The following is an 18,161-nucleotide window of genomic DNA, read 5'->3' on the forward strand; positions in this document are numbered from 1 at the left end:
ACAGTACAGAGAGACCGTGTTGGCTGCTGCAGTTTCCAACCTTTAGAGTTTTTTGATACAAGTTTTGTCTTCTTGTAAAATGATTAAGACATTTTACAACAAGGCGCATCACTTCAGTAAACTGTCCCACATTAAACGCATTTTTCAAAGTTAATTGCGAGTAAATTAGACAACACTTTATTTGAAGGGGTGCAAAAGACTGACATGGGACCGTCATGAACATGACGGAGTCTTTATGAATGTTTTTGTTTTCATGACAACAGTCATAAAGACTCCTTCATGTTCATAACAGGCGCTGTGTCATGTTTGTGACAGTCATGTCAGTCTTGTGCACAACCCCTTCAAATAAAGTGTTACCGTAAATTAAATTAGCAGAAGACATTACTCTAGTCCATGCAACATGGAATAAATGCAGTTTAACTATAACTTACAAATATATTTAAATGATGCATTGAGCAAACCTGTTTTGAACACGATTGGGACAAATCGCCAGAACCCGACACAGGACAGGAAATACTAGATGGAAAATGTTTGTCTAATTTAAGAAGCTTCCTCTCTTAAACTAAATATTGTCCACCAATAGATTACACAGACAACGCACACATTACTGTTAACATACCCGTTAACGCCACCAGTGTGTTTGTCTAAGGCAGGGGGTTTGGGATTTAATTTTTTTTTCTCTGGTGCTCTCCAGACTCTGGGTGCCCTCCACCCTCCGTCTCACCGAGCCCATCCTTAATCTGAGCCTCACCAGCTGTCAGAACCACATGACCCAACGAAAACCAGCAGCCCCTCCATCAGACACGCAGCGATCCGCCTACCATTACTGAATTATTCAACTTTGTTCGACTAAAGGTTGTCAAGATGAGGAAACTCATCCTGAGCAAATTAAAGACTGATTTGTAGCCATTTCAAACGACATGAAATGGAAGAATAAATGCATTTTTCTTTGTTAAACATGAATAAATGGCATCAATAAAACATCTACTGTGGAAACTAGCAACTTTAATGGCACTTTTGTTTCCAAGAGCTGATTAATACTTCAGATCTTCCTATTAGGATGCACACCAAAAACAAAATACTGAGATGATTAGGTCTCATCTCTAGCATTAGCAATTGATCTCTGTGCAGAAGTGCAGCCATTTAACATCTGAGTGATGGACTTCCCTCTAATGCCCCAATGAGTCAGCAAATTGTTAACCAGCAGAGTTTATCTAACTGGTTTTGCACTGGACTGATTTCAAACCACACAGGACTGACTATAAATCAAATAAATGACAAACACTCTGCTCCTTAGAGTTCTTCAAATGTCACGTCACATTTGATTCACTGACAAAGTAGGTCAGAATTTTTAATTGGGGAAAAAAAAAAAAGTGTTTTAAAACAAAATGGAGGCTTTGATTGAAACAGCATTTTACTTTCATTACAGCCTGTTTGGGGCAGGTTTCTAACAGTTTTGCCCGCATAGAAAGTAATATTTTGTGTATATTCTGTCAGGTTAAATGGAGCGTCAAAAGACCCAATTTACAAGCCTTATGACAAGTCAGTTAGATTTAGGCTTGAACTTTGATTGGGCCGTTCCAACACAACAATGCTCTGATCAGTCGAAGGCCGCCGTCCTGCAACTTTTAGATGCGCCTCTGCTTCAACTTGCTCGACTTCAATAATCAGACAATGATCAGGAATCTGGAGAAGCTGCCTAAACTGAGGAAGTAATTCAGCCGTCTGATCCAGGTGTGTTGGACCAGTAACACACCTAGAGGACATCGGATTTGAGTAACCCTGGTCTGCACCGTACGTGTTGTGTTGCTGCCAGACCGAGTACCTTCAAACCTCAGTATCTTGGTTAGATGAAGAAAAGGCATTCGCATCACCATGTTTCACCATACGGATGGTGTGTTCAGGATTTAGTTTACTACGCTCCATTTTGGTCTCAACAAGAGCAACTTCCTCCTTGGGGCTTTGAAGAGTTGCTTCCTTCCCGTCAGGCCTCCATAAAACCCAGATCGAGCAGCGAATGACTAATTGTGATGCCCAGGTAGCATTTTATATGGATGCTTCTTTAGGATCATTAGTCTGATAATTTAAATGAAAATCAAAGGTGAAGAAGAAAAGTGAGAAATAATTGTCTGTTTTGCTGTCTTGGCATAACTGACTTATGAGACAAAAGAAGTGTCAAAGAGACAGACCTCATTTGTAATCCCTGGGCCAACGCAACAAACAAAAACCAAACATGCAGAGTTGAATATTCCTCCAAACATCTTTTGTCATTTTCAAGACTTTACAGACTGTACCGGCTCTTTTGTCAATCCAGTTTATGAAAGTCAAAGTAGGGGACATCTGAACCCATTCTGATTGGCATCTTTTGATGGAAACCACTGATAAAATTAATCTGGACCAGATCTCTGACCTCTGCTTGACCCCTGAGCAGCAGCCCAGTGTTTCAGCAGGTTCGTTCCAGATGCATTTGGAGCACAGATGAGCCACTTACAGGGAGGCGGGTGGTGGTGATGGTTGGGGGTGTGGGGATGGGGGGCTGGGGGGGGCGGTATCTGCACAGTCATGGTGCACAGCTGGTGCCCGATGCTGGTTACAGGCCACCCCACCCCGGCTCCAGGGAAGCAGCCATTTGTCTGACTGATGTGGCCTCAGCTTTATTAAATTGAGCTTCCTCCTCCTCCTCCTCTTCGCTCCAGGTCATGCTCACTTGTTGATGTTCATGGAGGAAATCAGAGCTGCTGGACAGGCCTGAGTGGGGAAGCTTCACAACTCCAGCAGGGGGGGGGGGAAACTACTCCCCTCTCGTTCCACGGCGCCTGTGTTCATTCGTAGGTGGGCGAGTGAGTAAGATGTGGAGGTGGCAGGCATCTGACAGATTAAGGGGGGCAGGGCAGGTAAGACTATGTAAAGAGCCCACTCAGCGCATCACAGCCATTGTCACAAGCTGAATCCATCACGGGGAAGCTTATTGCCATGACAACTGCTTCCACAGCACAGTGAGAAGCAGGCAGACTGCAAGAGCCCTGATAACAGGGCAAAGCTGACTTTTCTCGTCTGTTAATGGATGCATTTAAGACACTAAAAGCCCTGAAAGAATTTGCAGCTACTAAAAAAAAAAAAATAAATAAATAAAAAATTTGCACCATTCTAATAAAACACTGAAATTTTGTAAAGCCTTAATTGTCTGACAGAGATTGTGCTTCTATGACACTTCTCAAATTCTGTTTTTCTTAGGAAAAAGCTCAACTTCTAAACCTGGTTTGAAAATATTAGAGTTTAAATCTATTGGATCATTTTGTTTCCTGCTTTCTTTCACATTGTTCACATATTTGTATCACTCCAGATACATTCACTGAATGAATATAAAATGCCTCCCAGCAATTTAATAGCCATTAGCTGCAGGAAGAGCAGATTTTTGCACTTTTCTTTTCTTTCTCTTTTTTTTTTTTTTTTTAAAGAGCCTGAGTAATTATCACCCCATCAGTGAAAATAAAATGATCCCAAATTGCTCCCTGAATCTAGGAGCCCCACCCTTCCCTCTATCGAGTTGATTGAGCAAAGAAGCGCCGGCATTTGAGAGGAAGATGGGGAAAGATTTTGTCCTAAACTCTGGCAGAGAAAGGAGGGCTGGCAGTCAGTGGAGTGCACACAACACTGAGGAAAAAGAGGAACACCATTCATGATGAGCAGCCATCGTAGGAATGCAAGTAAGTGCATTCTTGGACAGTTAAAAAAAATAAAAATAAATAAAAATCTTCATCAACGCTCGTATCACAAATTCGACTGATGGAATGTATGCAGGTAAACATGACACGCATTTTTTCCTTCTTCTTTCTTTAAAACGCCAAAGACTCGCATTGATGGCGAAGCTCTCCCACCCGCTGCAGGATGTGGGATCCGACAGACCGGTCCACACCAGCTGGGCTCTCTTTGTGCCTGGGATGTGGTCTCCTAGCAACCAAACGAAGGGGAGGAAAAAAAAAAAAAAAGAAAAAAAAAAAAAGAGGAGGATCGGCGCAGAGTTAGGGAGGGGTGAGCTCTCCACCATATCACCTTCACCACACAGCAGCTGCAGTGTGGCTCTGCAGACAAAAGGCGCTGCGAAAACCGGCACAACATTCCTTCATTTCTGTACCTGCCGAAGACGAATCCTGAAGTCAGGCGAAAACATCAACTGGGAGTCGACAACGAGACATCATAATCAATATGCTTAATTCGATGTGGCATCACATTATCAAAAATGCATGACCAAGAACTACCATCAAATGACAGGAAGTAATTAGAATCTGCTAGAAAGCCACTGCAAGGCGTCATGCAGCCAGACTGCACCCCTGGGAGAGAGCATTAAAATCAAATCCCTCCCATCTATCATTTCACAACGCCTCCCCTCCTCCCGAACACGTGTTTCTGGCTTTAATTCAAAAGGAAGGAGGAAAAAGGACAGCAGCGCAACAACCAAATCGTAATCTAACCTCAAGTAAAGCAGCAGAAGATCGTGTAGCTGCATCAGAGTAGCAGATGTTCACATCCACCTCATCTCTGTCTCAGCTCATTCGTAGAAATTCACAGCAGTCTGGAGAACATTTGATTCATCTAGCTAATCCTAAAACAAAGATTTAATGTAAAACTGTGAAATAAGTACATTTATTACACATTCTGCTGGTGTTCCCTAGTTCACATAGAAACAGTAAGACCAACATTTTGACTATTTCTGGCTTATAAGTTATGGAGTACTTATAACAGGAGCATCTAGTTTATATATTCAGGAATTAGACAAATTTAGCATCCAAAGAGGCTCCTATTAGCTTTTCTAGAGAAACTGCTGATTACTTTAGAGCAACATTATCAGAACAAGAATCCAGAGAAACACCTACTGGTTTATAAATTACAGATTACTTATTCTTAAACATGGGGTAATAGTTTTTTTTATTATTTGCTTTTTCCTTTGGTTTGTTATTTTGTTTCATTTCCTTCTAAAGCACTTTGAATTGCCTTGTTGCTGAAAATGTGCAACATAAATAAAATTACCTAACCTTACCGTTTCCCTCACATCCACTTTACTTGATGAGTGCAACATCTCAAAGGACTTTCCACAACCTTCAGCCGGATCTGGTTAAAACTGTTGGGGAAAATCTGATCCGCATTTTGTTTCTGGCAACTTCAAACCAATAAACATTCAGCCAATTAAACACTACACAAGAAACTGCAGCATTATTTTTCAACAATAAGGATGTAGTTGCCATCTCAGCCTCAAAATCACAACACACAAATACATTCAGAAACTGTGAACGTCCTGTACATGCCAATATTTTTCATATTTTAGTAAAAACCATGAGAGAATTAGGTTGTTTTTTTTTTTAATGTAACCATTATTCTAATGCTTCTGATTAATCAAACTTTTAGCTTAACCTGATAATATAAACCATTTGTTTCCATCTTTCATGTCCTTTAGTTGCTTACCCATCAACTCTCACCAGTTTTGTCAATTTAGTGATCATTCATTAAGCGGAGCTGTGGGATATTCAAAGCTTCTCCGATCCCTCCACTGCCCGACCTTTTCGCCGTGTTCCTCAGTCCTCATGATGCCGCTCGTTCTCCAAGGTTGGTTTTATTAAACTACACACCAGTGAAATATTGTTTCCGGTCGAGCGGCTTTTAAACACAAGCAGAGGTATGAAACACTTAAGTAAATGCTGAGCTATTACTTAAAGTCCCATTAAAAAACAGTGAAGCTTGTGGCTGTAATGGGACAAAATGTAAAAAAAAAAAAAAAAAAAAAAAGTTCACAGGACAAGAGCCTCTCTCCCTACTTCCTTTCAGTAGATTAGCACGTACATTTTCATGCACGCATATACATATAGAAAGGGACAGTGGGGACAATATGCTGAGACAACAATGAAAGGCTTGGTCTTTTGTACGCTGCTGCTGTGGGAAGATGACAGAACACCCCAGGACTTTCAACGACAGATGGCCTAAAATGCAACTATAACAAAAGACCTGTTGATGTCCTGAACCACAAGACAGGAGAGGAAGCTGCTAGAAACCAAATGTCAGAACAAAAGACTGCAGACAATGGGATGTAAAGCACACAAAGGTTGCCCTCATCACCACTCTGCATTCTCATGTCGTCGCCGCGTCAATATTGACCGAGGTTATGAGCAAACAGTCTGCCAGTCCTATGAAGCCCTTTAATCTCTACACCTGTCTGTGCTTGGCTGAATGCAGGTGAATGAAAGCTAAACTGTCCCCAGCTCTGACCGCACATTTCCCTTTGCTTACATACCGCACCACAGCAGCTCGATTCCTCATGGTTCCATAGGAAATCTAAACAAATGCCTCTGCAGATTCTCACTTTTGAGTTTTAGGAGGCGGCAGTTTTTTCCCCCACTTTAATTTCGCTCTCCAGTCAGCTCAGATTTGCAGGGAAAAGAGCACGATGCAAACTATTTTTCTGAATAAGCAAGCCGCCCCTGCTGAAGGTGTGACGCACCTGCTTGCCATCGAGCGTGTAGATCCTCTTGACCACTCCGCTTTCGAGCTTGATGGCCTCCGTGATGTCGGTCAGCACCTGCTCGAAGGAGTGCGCGGTCTTCTTGTTGAGGAGGACGCGGACGGCTTTGCGGGGCTTCACGCCGCTGCGCATCACCGTGACCAGCTTCGGCCGGACAAAGTCTTTGCCCTCTCTGGGATCGCCGGCGGCCTTGGCGGCCAGGGACTGCATGTTCTTCTGGCTGGCTGAGGCCTTGACGTTCACAGACCAGTTGGGATTGACGTTCTTTGTGTAATCGACTTTCTTGTAGAAGTTCTCAGATGCGCAAACATAGCTTTCCCCTGGGGACGGAAAGGAGAATTGGGTTAGTGTATTGAGGCTTGCTCAGCCATCCGCCATCCAGGAGAAATCCAGACCAGCAGGAGGAATTACGCCCTTTAATAAATTTGTGTCTACCTTACTTTAAAGAAACCATTTTTTTTTTTTTTGTAGTAGATGAGAGTTTCTTTTTTCAGTCCTTAACTATGTTGATTTCTATTCTGATTTCATAGCAATGACCAGACACCAATATGAGTTTCACGATTAGTCATCACAAAACTCATGTTGGTGCATCAACTTTTAAGGCAATAGTCCCAATTCCTTAGTCGTCCTCAAAGCCAAATCCTTGAGATAAAAACAAAAGGCGTGTTATATATGAACAACCAAATGAGAAATCGGTAAAAAGCCTTTTAAAAATATTTTCCAGCAGCATAATGTTGCACAGAAAAAAAAAGAAAAAATACAAAATTGTCATCTTTCATAAATTTAATCTCCAAGCTCCAAGAAAACTTTTTAAGAACAAGATTTTTACTCTTAACTTTAGTCACTTTTTAAAAATTTATACTTTCATTTTCTAGGAACTTTTCAATATTAATCCCGTTTAGTGTATCAATGCGACATGATGAGACAGATGGCCATTACTGTAGCCACTCTAATGGAGAAAGGTAAAAAGTACATCCCCCTAATTACAGGGGATGTACTTAGGGGTACTTACTCCAGTAAGTATTTTTGAATACTTACTCCAGTAAGTATTTTTGAATACTTACTCCAGTAAGTATTTTTGAATACTTACTCCAGTAAGTATTTTTGAATACTTACTCCAGTAAGTATTTTTGAATACTTACTCCAGTAAGTATTTTTGAATACTTACTCCAGTAAGTATTTTTGAATACTTACTCCAGTAAGTATTTTTGAATACTTACTGGCGAAGAATTAAAAATTCACTGACTACTCCATCAAAACAAATCTTTTAGATTTTTATTCCACCATTGGATAGATGTAGTCGAGTTAAAAGGTTAAATATATTTCTAATATTCTCAGTTGTTGTTGCTAAATGTGGATTTATTTTAAGGGATATACAAATAAATACCACAGAGACTTTGTTCATTAATTATTTTTTTTAAAGCAGAAAGTTTTATTCCCAAAATTTAATTCCTGATTTCCTTTATTTATTTTTTTAAGAGCAAAGGTTTATATTTAATACAATTTGATTATTCAGATAAATTGGCATTTTTTAAATCAGAGAAGAGCTTCAGTTCCCTTCACTGACTTCTTTTTTATGCATTCCTCTGTGCAGCTGAACACAGCTTTACTGTTCCACTAGTTTCCATTTTTGTTACGCTTTGAAAACTCTGCTCTGTGCCAATTTGATTTCATCTTTCCTCATAGGAAGAGAGTCCACCCACATCTAAACAAATGTGCAGTACCTGATACCTCAGCAGCGTGAAATGTAATCAATTTTCCATATGCATATTTGGCTCACCTAAAATCAGATTTGCAGCAACACGACAAACAATTTCCTGCTTCCTGCTTGGACTTCATTTACAGAAACTTTGGAAGTGGATATTCATCTTTTCTGAAATAACTTCTTTGGTTTCAAGTTTCGATGTTTTTAACAACTTCAGAAGAAAGGATTTGTTTGAGATTTCAATTGCAATTCACAGAAACAACTAAAAACTTGTTTAAGTTGGCAAAATCTTCTTTTTGGAGCCATCTGCCCTCGCTGTGCATGTGAAATAGTTTTGGAGCCAAATCAATCAATCAATCAATCAATCAAATTTTATTTGTATAGCACATTTCAGCAGCAAGGCATTTCAAAGTGCTTAAAAATATAAACCACAGGTCAAATTATACAGCTAGTAACTGGTCAGGATGTAAATAAAAACCTGCTTTCTGCATTCACATTTTCAAAACTGGAATTATCTCATTGTTGAGTTTGATCCTGTTCAGTGCAGTGAGGATGAAATGTGAGATCTGGCATGAATGAGAGCTTTTTGGAGCCTTGATTTTATCAAATAACCTAAACTAACAGCTGCTGACTGTCACAGACATGCTTTCCGATCATTCATCCGTCACTAGAAAAGAAAACAAGTCAGTATTGCAAAAATGCATCGTAGAGAACAAGCAGAGTTATAATGGTCATCTCATGCAAACATTCACCGCTCAACCCAACAGTGAAAGTGCAACACAAAAATATTCAGACTCACTAAAAATGCCATCACTGAATGAAGAATTTGCCTCTGATCTTTGCCATAATCAGTGGGAAAAACCTTTCAGAAAGGAAACTATTTTTCATGTCAAATCACGTCAGTGGTTCACTAAAGAGATCAAGACTTTCAGCAGAAAACAGAAAGGCTAAAGGCATTGCAGCAAAGTTGCTCTATTTTCCCTTTATGAGCTCTCAATTTGTCTTGTAATATCTTGGATTTATTAGCAGCCTGACTGAAATCTCAGAGTTAATCCGAGGATCGGTGAACTCAGGATACAGTTTCGGTAATGCTACCAGTGCATACAATGCCAGTATAAGCTAGTAAAGCAAGTCTAAAATGTTCCCTCCATAATAATGTTGCCTCTCCAAATAATCTCTCACACTGCGTGGCAATAACTGCGCTGCTAATGTAAATAATTAAAAATATTTGAACGCTGTTCTTATGTTTTATTACAGCTCTAAAGAAGAAAAACCAAGTCTAACTGGTCAAAGTAAAAAACAGACACCCACAGAAATCCAGAAGTGCACACAAATCACGTGGTTTAATTACACAACGTTCAAGCGAGCAGCACTTAATGATCCGATGGAAAAAAAATTTTCCCTTACTGTCCTGCCTGGTATCTTTACGCAAAATATTTCAGTAGGACAATGACACAGGAAAAAAGGGAAACCATAAGGAAGCAATTAAATTACATGTGGGGAAACTCGAGCTAAGACAAAGGGCAAAAAACTAGATTACTCTGTGCAGAGGAGGCTGAGTAATTAATTATATCCTACAAAGAGGAGGCACAATGAAATGGCCCCTCCAGCCGACACGCTGCAGACGAGCCAACTATAAGCTGCTCAACAGAACCGCCTCAATTTGAATAAATTAAACTCGCACATCAAATTTAGTCCTACGCTCCTACTTTTAGAACAATCACATAATGTAAAATATAAAACATATTAGAAATAAAATCAGCTTCTTCTTAGAAAGAATAAACATAATTCAATTAAACCGATGATAAAGTGGTAACGGCGTTGACCATCATCACATCCCACAAGGCAAATGCCAGACAGAGTCGTGCAGAGAAATATTAAAAGAAGCAGGAACAAATCTGTGTCTGGCAGCCGATGCTGCTGGAGATATATTTGTTTATGCTCATCTGCAAAGCAGTTAAACTCCAGTCAGCAGTTTCATCGTTAAAGAATCTGCGAGTCACCAACACGGCTACATTCGAACTGATGTCAGAGACCACAAGAATGCAAGCCTTTAGATTTAAAGTCTAGAACGGACGGAAAAGCTGTCTAATATTCATCACTGCACATTTCTTGGTATCTCACCTTGCAGAAGCATTTAGCTTGAAATGTATTTAAAGTTTTTTCAGTGTATTAGAAAGTTATATAAAAATAGAAACTTAATATTTGTGAAGCAGAATTTGATGCATTATTTTTTCTAAATTTTAAAAAGCAAACATCTGGAGGATTTTTTTTTTTTGCCTCTTTTCTTTCCAAAATAACAAACAATATCTGAACAGCAGGTCACACCAATTTGATTTTCTTCTGGACTTTGCTTTAACTAGTCCATTCTAACACACAAAGCTTTTGTGGGCCCTCTCTCCTGTCTTTCAGGCTCTTAACAGGTTTTCTTTCAGTTCTGCCCTGTATGTAGCTCCATCCTTGCTCCAGTCAACTCTCACCAGCTTTCCTGCCCCACATTCTTTTTCTATTCTTTGTGAGATTCAAAAAAGTAAAAGGAGACCATACACTACAGTGCATTAAATCAGCTAAAAATCATCAAAAGCCCTCTGAAATTAGATCTCAATTTTCTGGTACAACACAACATCCTGCTGGGTACCAAACTACAACCAAAACAGACAAAGTGACATGAATTTCTCATTGTGTTAAGCTAAGAATAAACGTACCTTCCTCCAGCTCGTCCAGAGACGTGATCTTGCGTGATCCGTCAATGGTGAAGATGAAACGAACCCCCTGCGGCAAATTGATGTGGTCAGAGAGGGAGCGTGTAAGGTCGGCCAGAAGAGAATCGAAGGTGCGAAAGCGGTCGTTGGCCACGGCGTACACAATGCCCTTGAAGTATCTGTCCCCGTTGCGGTAGAAGCGCACTTTCTTGGCCTTCTTCTCGTTGGTGAGAGCCTGCAGAGTGCGTGTGCGGTAGAAGCTGCAGTGGGCGCTGTGCGTGGGGCTGGGCAGTCCGTTCATCCTTCCACTCCGCGGGTTGCGGGACGTCTTGTCCCTCTCGTCAAAATGCCCGAAGTCCAGCTCCATGATGGCGGCGGTGGTCGTGGATGATGTGATGTGGGGGAAAAATCAGTCCTGGAGACCCGAAGACAAGAAATTATCTCAATGAGATCCATTCACCCTGTTGCAGTAGAATATTGTTGGTTTCTTAATCACTGTGGGTATTTATAAAGGGCCTGTCTAGATCATTAGTCTTGAACAGGAGCAAATAGGTTTCATGTACAAAAAGCAGAGAATGAAAGTCCTGCCAGTAACTCAACCGCACCACTTCAAAAGATCATGTGGTCGGATTGTTTCCTGTTCGCATGATTAACTTTAAATGGTTCTTGTGGCTTCGTCTTACATTTGATGGCAGCAAGAAGTCAATAAAAAGCTACGAGGATGGACATGAATTTCTGAAATGACTCCTAGTAAAAAGATTCTTCTATGACGTAGTCTTCAAGACGGACAAAAATGACATCTTAAGAAAAATCGTGGCACAGTGGAAGAGTACGTCTTTTTAGCTCTTTTAACACCAAACTAACAAAATAGAAAGATTAATCTGAGGGAATAATTCAGATTACAAACTGGAACAATGCTGTCAACATTCATACTGAGAGATGAAGACCATTTGATATTTCACATGTTTGCAATGAAACAAAAAGACAAATCATTTAAAGGAAACCATTTTCTATGACATCAATTCATGTCTGCAGTCCATTAAGAGAGCGATATTCCAACTGATAACAGGAAGGCTGAACAGAGAACAGCAAAGTTGATTTATTTTAACCTTTTGATCTCCAAACTCTGCTATAAAACATTGTGGATTTAGAAATGTTTCATAGTAGGAAAAACACACCGAGACCAACAATTTAGCTGTTAGCTGAGCTGCCAAAATAAAATGCTAAAAAACACAATTTTAAATGTGAATTCTAAACATTTTGCCATCGTTTTTAAAAAAAGATTGACCCCTAACACAACATCATTGACAACTATAAAAAGCAAGGATAGAAAACTTCATCTACTTGTACCTCTTAAACTGAAGAAAAAAACGAAATAAATAAAAAAAAATACAAACACTATCGTCCTGAATTGGGCCCCAATATCCTGACTGGTGCATTTTCAGCTTTGTGAGCTTCAGGCCTCACACATTTCAGCAAAGTCTAATCTGCAAACTTAACTCTGTGGTGAAAAGGTCTTGGTGCTAAAACTAGCCAACATATTCTTTTTATCAACTGAAAACCTTTGCTAAATCATAAAATGTAACAAAAAAAACCAGCAGTTTGTTTTTCCTGACACTTGATGTTAAAGAACCTTTCATGAACTTCGGCTCCCCTGCAGATTTGTTGCCGTCATCAATTTTCAAATGAGCAGACACTTTTACAGAAGATAGTAAAATGTGATAGATCACACTCAAAGTACATTTATTTAAATTTAACACAGGCTGAGTTCCACCACTGATTTATACAAGTGTTTGATGTCAGAACAATAAATATGAAACATAATTAAGCCTCTTAAATGACAAACATCTTTATCCAAATAAATGTCTCACTCAAGCAAATATCTTATGATAAAGATGATAAAAAAAAAACCTAAAATCAATGAAAACATTTACAGATCACAACAGGTTGTCATCTGTTTTATTTAACCTCCTGTCTGTGGAGCTATTGGCATTTTTTGCCAACAACACCTGTGTTTTGTATAACTTTTCTAACTGGGCATACAAGCATTAAAATGAAGGATTTTGTAGTCGAACCAAGAAAAATTAGCACAAGGAGAAGCAGCATTCAGCATCTATGCACCACAAATCTGGAAAAAAACTTCCAGAAAATTGTAAAAAAGCTGAAACACTGACTTCCTTTAAATCTCGACTGAAACCCCACCTGTTTAAGATTGTATTTGAAACGTAATCAATCACAAATTTATTGATGGAACTTGACTTAATGTTGTGTTTTGATTATTGATTCTATGTTGCATTGTGTTTGTGTTTGATTTGATGTAAAGCACTTTGAAATGCCTTGCTGCTGAAATGTGCTGTACAAATAAAATTTGATTGATTGATTGATTGATTAAAGCTAATTTTAGACATGTAGCTTAAAATTGCATCTTACTTTTAGGGTTTGCCATGTCAGCTTTTGCCACAAAGACCAGAAAATATTCAGTATTACATAGATTCTGCGAGGACGTCCATGTTATGGTAGGCTGTGTCATTTCCCCCACCCATATGATGGTATTGCATATCTCAAGGGCCTTTGTTATGCATGTTTTAGATACGTCTTCCTGATATGCAGTAAATAACTGAATTATTTTCTCTTCCTCAACGACAGTGATTCAAGTTCATCACGCCGAAAACTGACAACGAGAAACATCAAAATGTAAACGGCAAGATGCAAAGTATGCTCTGCTGAGTCACAGACTTTTATTATTTAGCACATTATTTTTATTTGAAACTATGATCCTTTAAACCTGGGCATCCAATCCTACTGGATAACAAACCCTCCACACATCAGTCATTGATCAGAGCGATCATGCTTCATCACTGGTAGAACAAGCATCAATTGAAGTGGCGAGAGCCCGTCCTGTGTGCACACATTTCTGCAGAACTCTTTAAACCGAGCGTGGACAAGCAGGGAAACACCTGAAACCGATCATCAACAACCAGGAAATCCCAATCCGTCTCTCGCTGCTCCAATCTGCTACAAATTTCAACAGAAATTAAAACCCTGTCACTATCATACTTATAATGAATACGCACAAAAAAGGAATGTTTAGAAGAACAAAATCCAGAAAGTACTTCGTTTGAGAGTTTCTAAACTGATAAAATGTGATTTTAACAAGATATGAGCACCAATTCAGTGTTTGCCTCCTTTTAAGATACCCACTTAGATGGATGTTGCATATCAGTTACAGCTCAGCACACACACACACACACGCACACACACCCACACACACACAGCTGCAATCTCCAAGTATCAAATATTTAAGAGAACAAACTGTAGCATTAAGAGATTTTTCTTTGCCCCAATATGCTACATGAGCCGAGTCACAAAAAGCCAGAACTAACTCTCTTAAGAACCTGTAACACCTGTTAAAGCAGTAAAACAATAATCCCCCTGTGCGGTCTGCAGCAGCCAGGAAGCCTTTCTAAAATGAAGTCTCTCAATGTGATAAACTCCTACCTGATTATTGGAGGAAAATCCAAACAAAAGCAGTAACTATTTCTTCAAATTCACATGTTAAAAAGATCAAACAATGGTACACACCCATTAAACACCCACAGCCCCCCTCTTACAACCACATAAAGGAGGAAGTTAGCTGTGCAAAGATGAACGATGCGCTTCACCGATTTCATCTGCATCTGTTTTATTTTCTTTTTAAAACCTTTAAGCCGGGATTAACTTTAAAAATGCAATCTCTCATATATATTTTACAGGCGATTATGGCCCAACAGAACCTGACAAGAAGCAATATGAAGTCAAAAAAAAAAAAAACTGGCTTTCGTTAACTTTAATATGTTGTCTTCGCTGATCCAAAACACCAAACACTTGCATGTGAGTGGATCTGTATTTTGAACAAAGATGAAACGCTTAAAATGTGTTGGGTTTTTTTTTCTTTTTAGGTTCCTATTTGTTTCAGAGCTGACTTTTACCAGATGAGCAAGTCAAAACTAAACATGAAACATTGTAGCGCTGTAGTCCATGTTTCTTCTGCAGTTTTTCACAAAAATGAAATGCAAACGTGTCTTCACTATTCTAAACATGAGCACACTTTTTTTAAATAAATAAAAAATTAACTAATTTCATTCTTAATTATTTGTTGACAAATACTAAAGCAAAGAGATGTATTAGCCATAACCAAAGCAGACAAAAAGTTCAGGTAAGAAATGTTGCTGATTGGGGCCTCCAGGCCAGCAGGGGGCCCTATGAGCCTGTGACTTCATCCACTGAATACATAAACTGTAAAACTTCAATTTTGTGGTCTTATTTGTCAAGACAAAACCTAAGGCTAGACGCATATAACCTTTAAAATTGGCTTTTTTTTTTCATGCAAGTTTGAAACATTTTTGAGTTTGTTACAAAGAAAAGTCATTTGTTGATCATCTCTACCTCAGAAAGATCATTTTACAAAGAACAATTTTAAGACTGATGGAAGATTTATTTTTGAAAACAACAAAAAAACCCAGAATTTTTACATTTTTTAATCATTCAATCTGTCTACTTTAAAAATATTGTAGCTATTGTTATTGATTTCAGTCTTTGTAAAGTTGAACTTGAACAGTAACTTATAAAAGTGCACTGTACTAGAAAGCACTAAATAAAAGAGATGATTGACATGACTAAAGATAAAAGGCTATAAAATTAGCCACTAAATGAATAAGAAAATTTTGAAAAAATAAAAATTATATATGTCTATATATATAGGCAAATAATACTTTGGTTTAAATTCTGATGTTAGAAAAGCTATTCCCAACCACATAAGGTGCAACAGGGGCTCCGTGTCAAATTCTGCTCAGGGTCCTAAATAATCTTTTGCCGGCTCTGACCGTAATCCATCTCCGTTTAACACCTCAGCACTCCTCGGACTTTCAGATGAACACATGCAGTCACCATGTGGCCGGGCCGCTCCAGTCATGCTAACCACATGGCTGACTTGCTGACTAGCGTCTTTTATGACAGGACCGCTGTGACAGGGGTGGGACCTCTGGGGAAGGGGATGCTCCTCAGCTGACAAAGGCCAGGTTTCGGGGCCATCTGGTGCACTAATAGGCAGGGCCAACAGTGACCCTTCCCCAGCGGAGACTCAACCAGGACAGGCCATTGTCTGAAGGAGGGAGCCTGGCTTCAGAGTGACATCACCATCACTGCTGCTGCAGCCGGCTCAGGTTCACCCAGTGCATCCTCCTCTCTCAGAGGAAAGACAAATCTGATTTTCTTCATCTTAAAATACATGATCATCATTAAAAGACAAATAACTCAATTACACAGTTTAAAGTAAAATAAATCTCTGTGTTTTTTCCCCCTTTTACCAAAATGAAAGCCAGACTCGCCATCATCAGCAGCACTGCAGTAACACTGCAGGGTGTCATTGATATTTTTGGCTGGTTCTGTGTTCCTGGCTGAACCACCCACACAACACCCAATGACCACACACACACACACACGCACACACATACACGCGTTTACCCAGACAATCCACTGGCTTTTCTCCAAAGAGACTAATTTCCAAAACTAATCTACCACTGAGATTATTTTTAAGCGCAAAGCGGGAATAAAGAAAAAAAGTTTCTGGTCTCATGTATGATGAATGAGCCCGGCCACATGGCAGAGAACCGCAGCTTTGAAAATGTGAGTTTCTCCCCGGCTAGATGAAGAGGGGGGCTGGGTGTGCGCACACCTACTCAAATCCACCTGCTCCAAACACACTCCACTGCAATGACACCTCAACTTGTCCCAGTCAAAGTAAAAAAACATCCCCATATAACATTTTGTCATTCAGTAAATCAAAGCATCATAACCCCCCGTAGCCGGTGGCGGACTCACCTGCGTCGCAGCTGGAGTGAAGGAAGGAAGGAAAGAAGGAAGGAAGGGTGTGTGTGTGTGTCTGTGAGAGGGAGGGGAGCTGGATGTGAGGGTGTTGCGAGTCGATGCAGCAGGATAGCGGCACGCCGTCTCTCCGCTTGCCTTTGTCTGCTTCAGTCTGAGAGCCGAGCCCCGCTGCTTGCCTCTACGGAGCAGCCACTGGGTCCTAAAGAGCTGCGGAACCGCCCACCGTGGAAATAAAGGTGCGACTGAGCGTGGGCTGGAGTGGGTGGAGCTGAGCTCAGGGGTCACTCAAGGTGTAGCAGTCCGACCAGGAAAGACCTGCATGGGTTAGAGGTTGTGAACAGTTTTGGTTGGGAGATCAAAGTGGCTTTTATGCACAATCTGTGGTAAGCCTGAGTAACCTCACGAAGGACTTTTTTTTTTCTCCTTCTTGGGTTTTTTAATTTATAGTTGCAGGAAAAATGATTATTAGTTTGTAAAAAATAATTTTCAAATTGCTTCCCACTCACATGGTGGATAAAAAATATTTGTAGTCCAAAGTTAACTGGCAGATTTAGATTTGACATTATGGTTTTTTTAATCGTTATTTAGACCAAGAAGTTTGTTTCTCCTAGTAAATGAGATATTAGCTTTCAAAATAAACTGTAAATGGGAGCAGATTTTAGCACCTTTTTAAAATCTAGATTTTGTTCTAAAATGCCAGATCATTAATTATTCATGTTCTTCTCCCACTCAGAAAATTATGTTATTTTAAACACATGCCTGCCAGGACTATGAATAATTTTGGTCTTAAGTGTACAAAGTTATAAAATGATAATTGTGGTTCACATGTTTTACCATTTTCTAATGTTCAGTGTAATAATAAAAAGTCTCTCTGATCTTTTACAACATTTCTACAGAAACAACAAAAATGTTGTTAAACAGGTTCTTTCTAACCACCACATGATGCTGCCATTTCCATATTTCCTAGTTAGGAAGATTTGCAGGAGTTGCCTTTTTTCTCCAAACATAAAAATGATCATTAGGGCCAAAAACTTAAAACGTATTTAGTTTCCCCAAGTCCCAGAACATGCTCACCAAAAACGAAGGTGTTTCTGAGTGCATTTTCAATCCCTAATGTATTTCTTAATTTTGGTTTTGGAGTAAAGCTTCTTCGTTGTTCGTGATGGTACTGAACTGGTTTCACTTTGGGTTGTGGCACATTTTCACCAGCCTCAATCAGTTGGATCTTTAAAAGCTCTTGCTCTTGTTTTGAAGTGAATATGTACATTTTACATTGAAACATTTGTCTCACATTCCAACATTGAACAAATAGAAATAATCTTGGTAATCGCATCTGACCTAATAAGGACAGATTCTGTCTTATTTAAGTCAGACAGTG

General features: G+C 39.5%; 1 protein-coding gene across 1 annotated transcript in view; it reads right to left on the reverse strand.

The window, feature by feature from the left end:
- The window catches only part of LOC122845085 (neuronal migration protein doublecortin-like), a 28,666-nt gene extending 11,677 nt beyond the window's left edge, over positions 1–16,989 (reverse strand). The window contains exons 1-3 of the mRNA XM_044141103.1: positions 16,778–16,989; positions 10,922–11,333; positions 6,491–6,831 (exon numbers count right to left, since the gene is read on the reverse strand). Coding sequence (XP_043997038.1) covers positions 6,491–6,831; positions 10,922–11,285 — 705 coding nt within the window. The 5' untranslated portion in view covers positions 11,286–11,333; positions 16,778–16,989. The remainder of the gene's footprint in view (positions 1–6,490; positions 6,832–10,921; positions 11,334–16,777) is intronic.
- Between the last annotated feature and the right edge of the window lie 1,172 nt (positions 16,990–18,161).

The sequence above is a fragment of the Gambusia affinis genome, linkage group LG15 (assembly GCF_019740435.1).
Source record: "Gambusia affinis linkage group LG15, SWU_Gaff_1.0, whole genome shotgun sequence".
Taxonomy (NCBI): Eukaryota; Metazoa; Chordata; class Actinopteri; order Cyprinodontiformes; family Poeciliidae; genus Gambusia; species Gambusia affinis.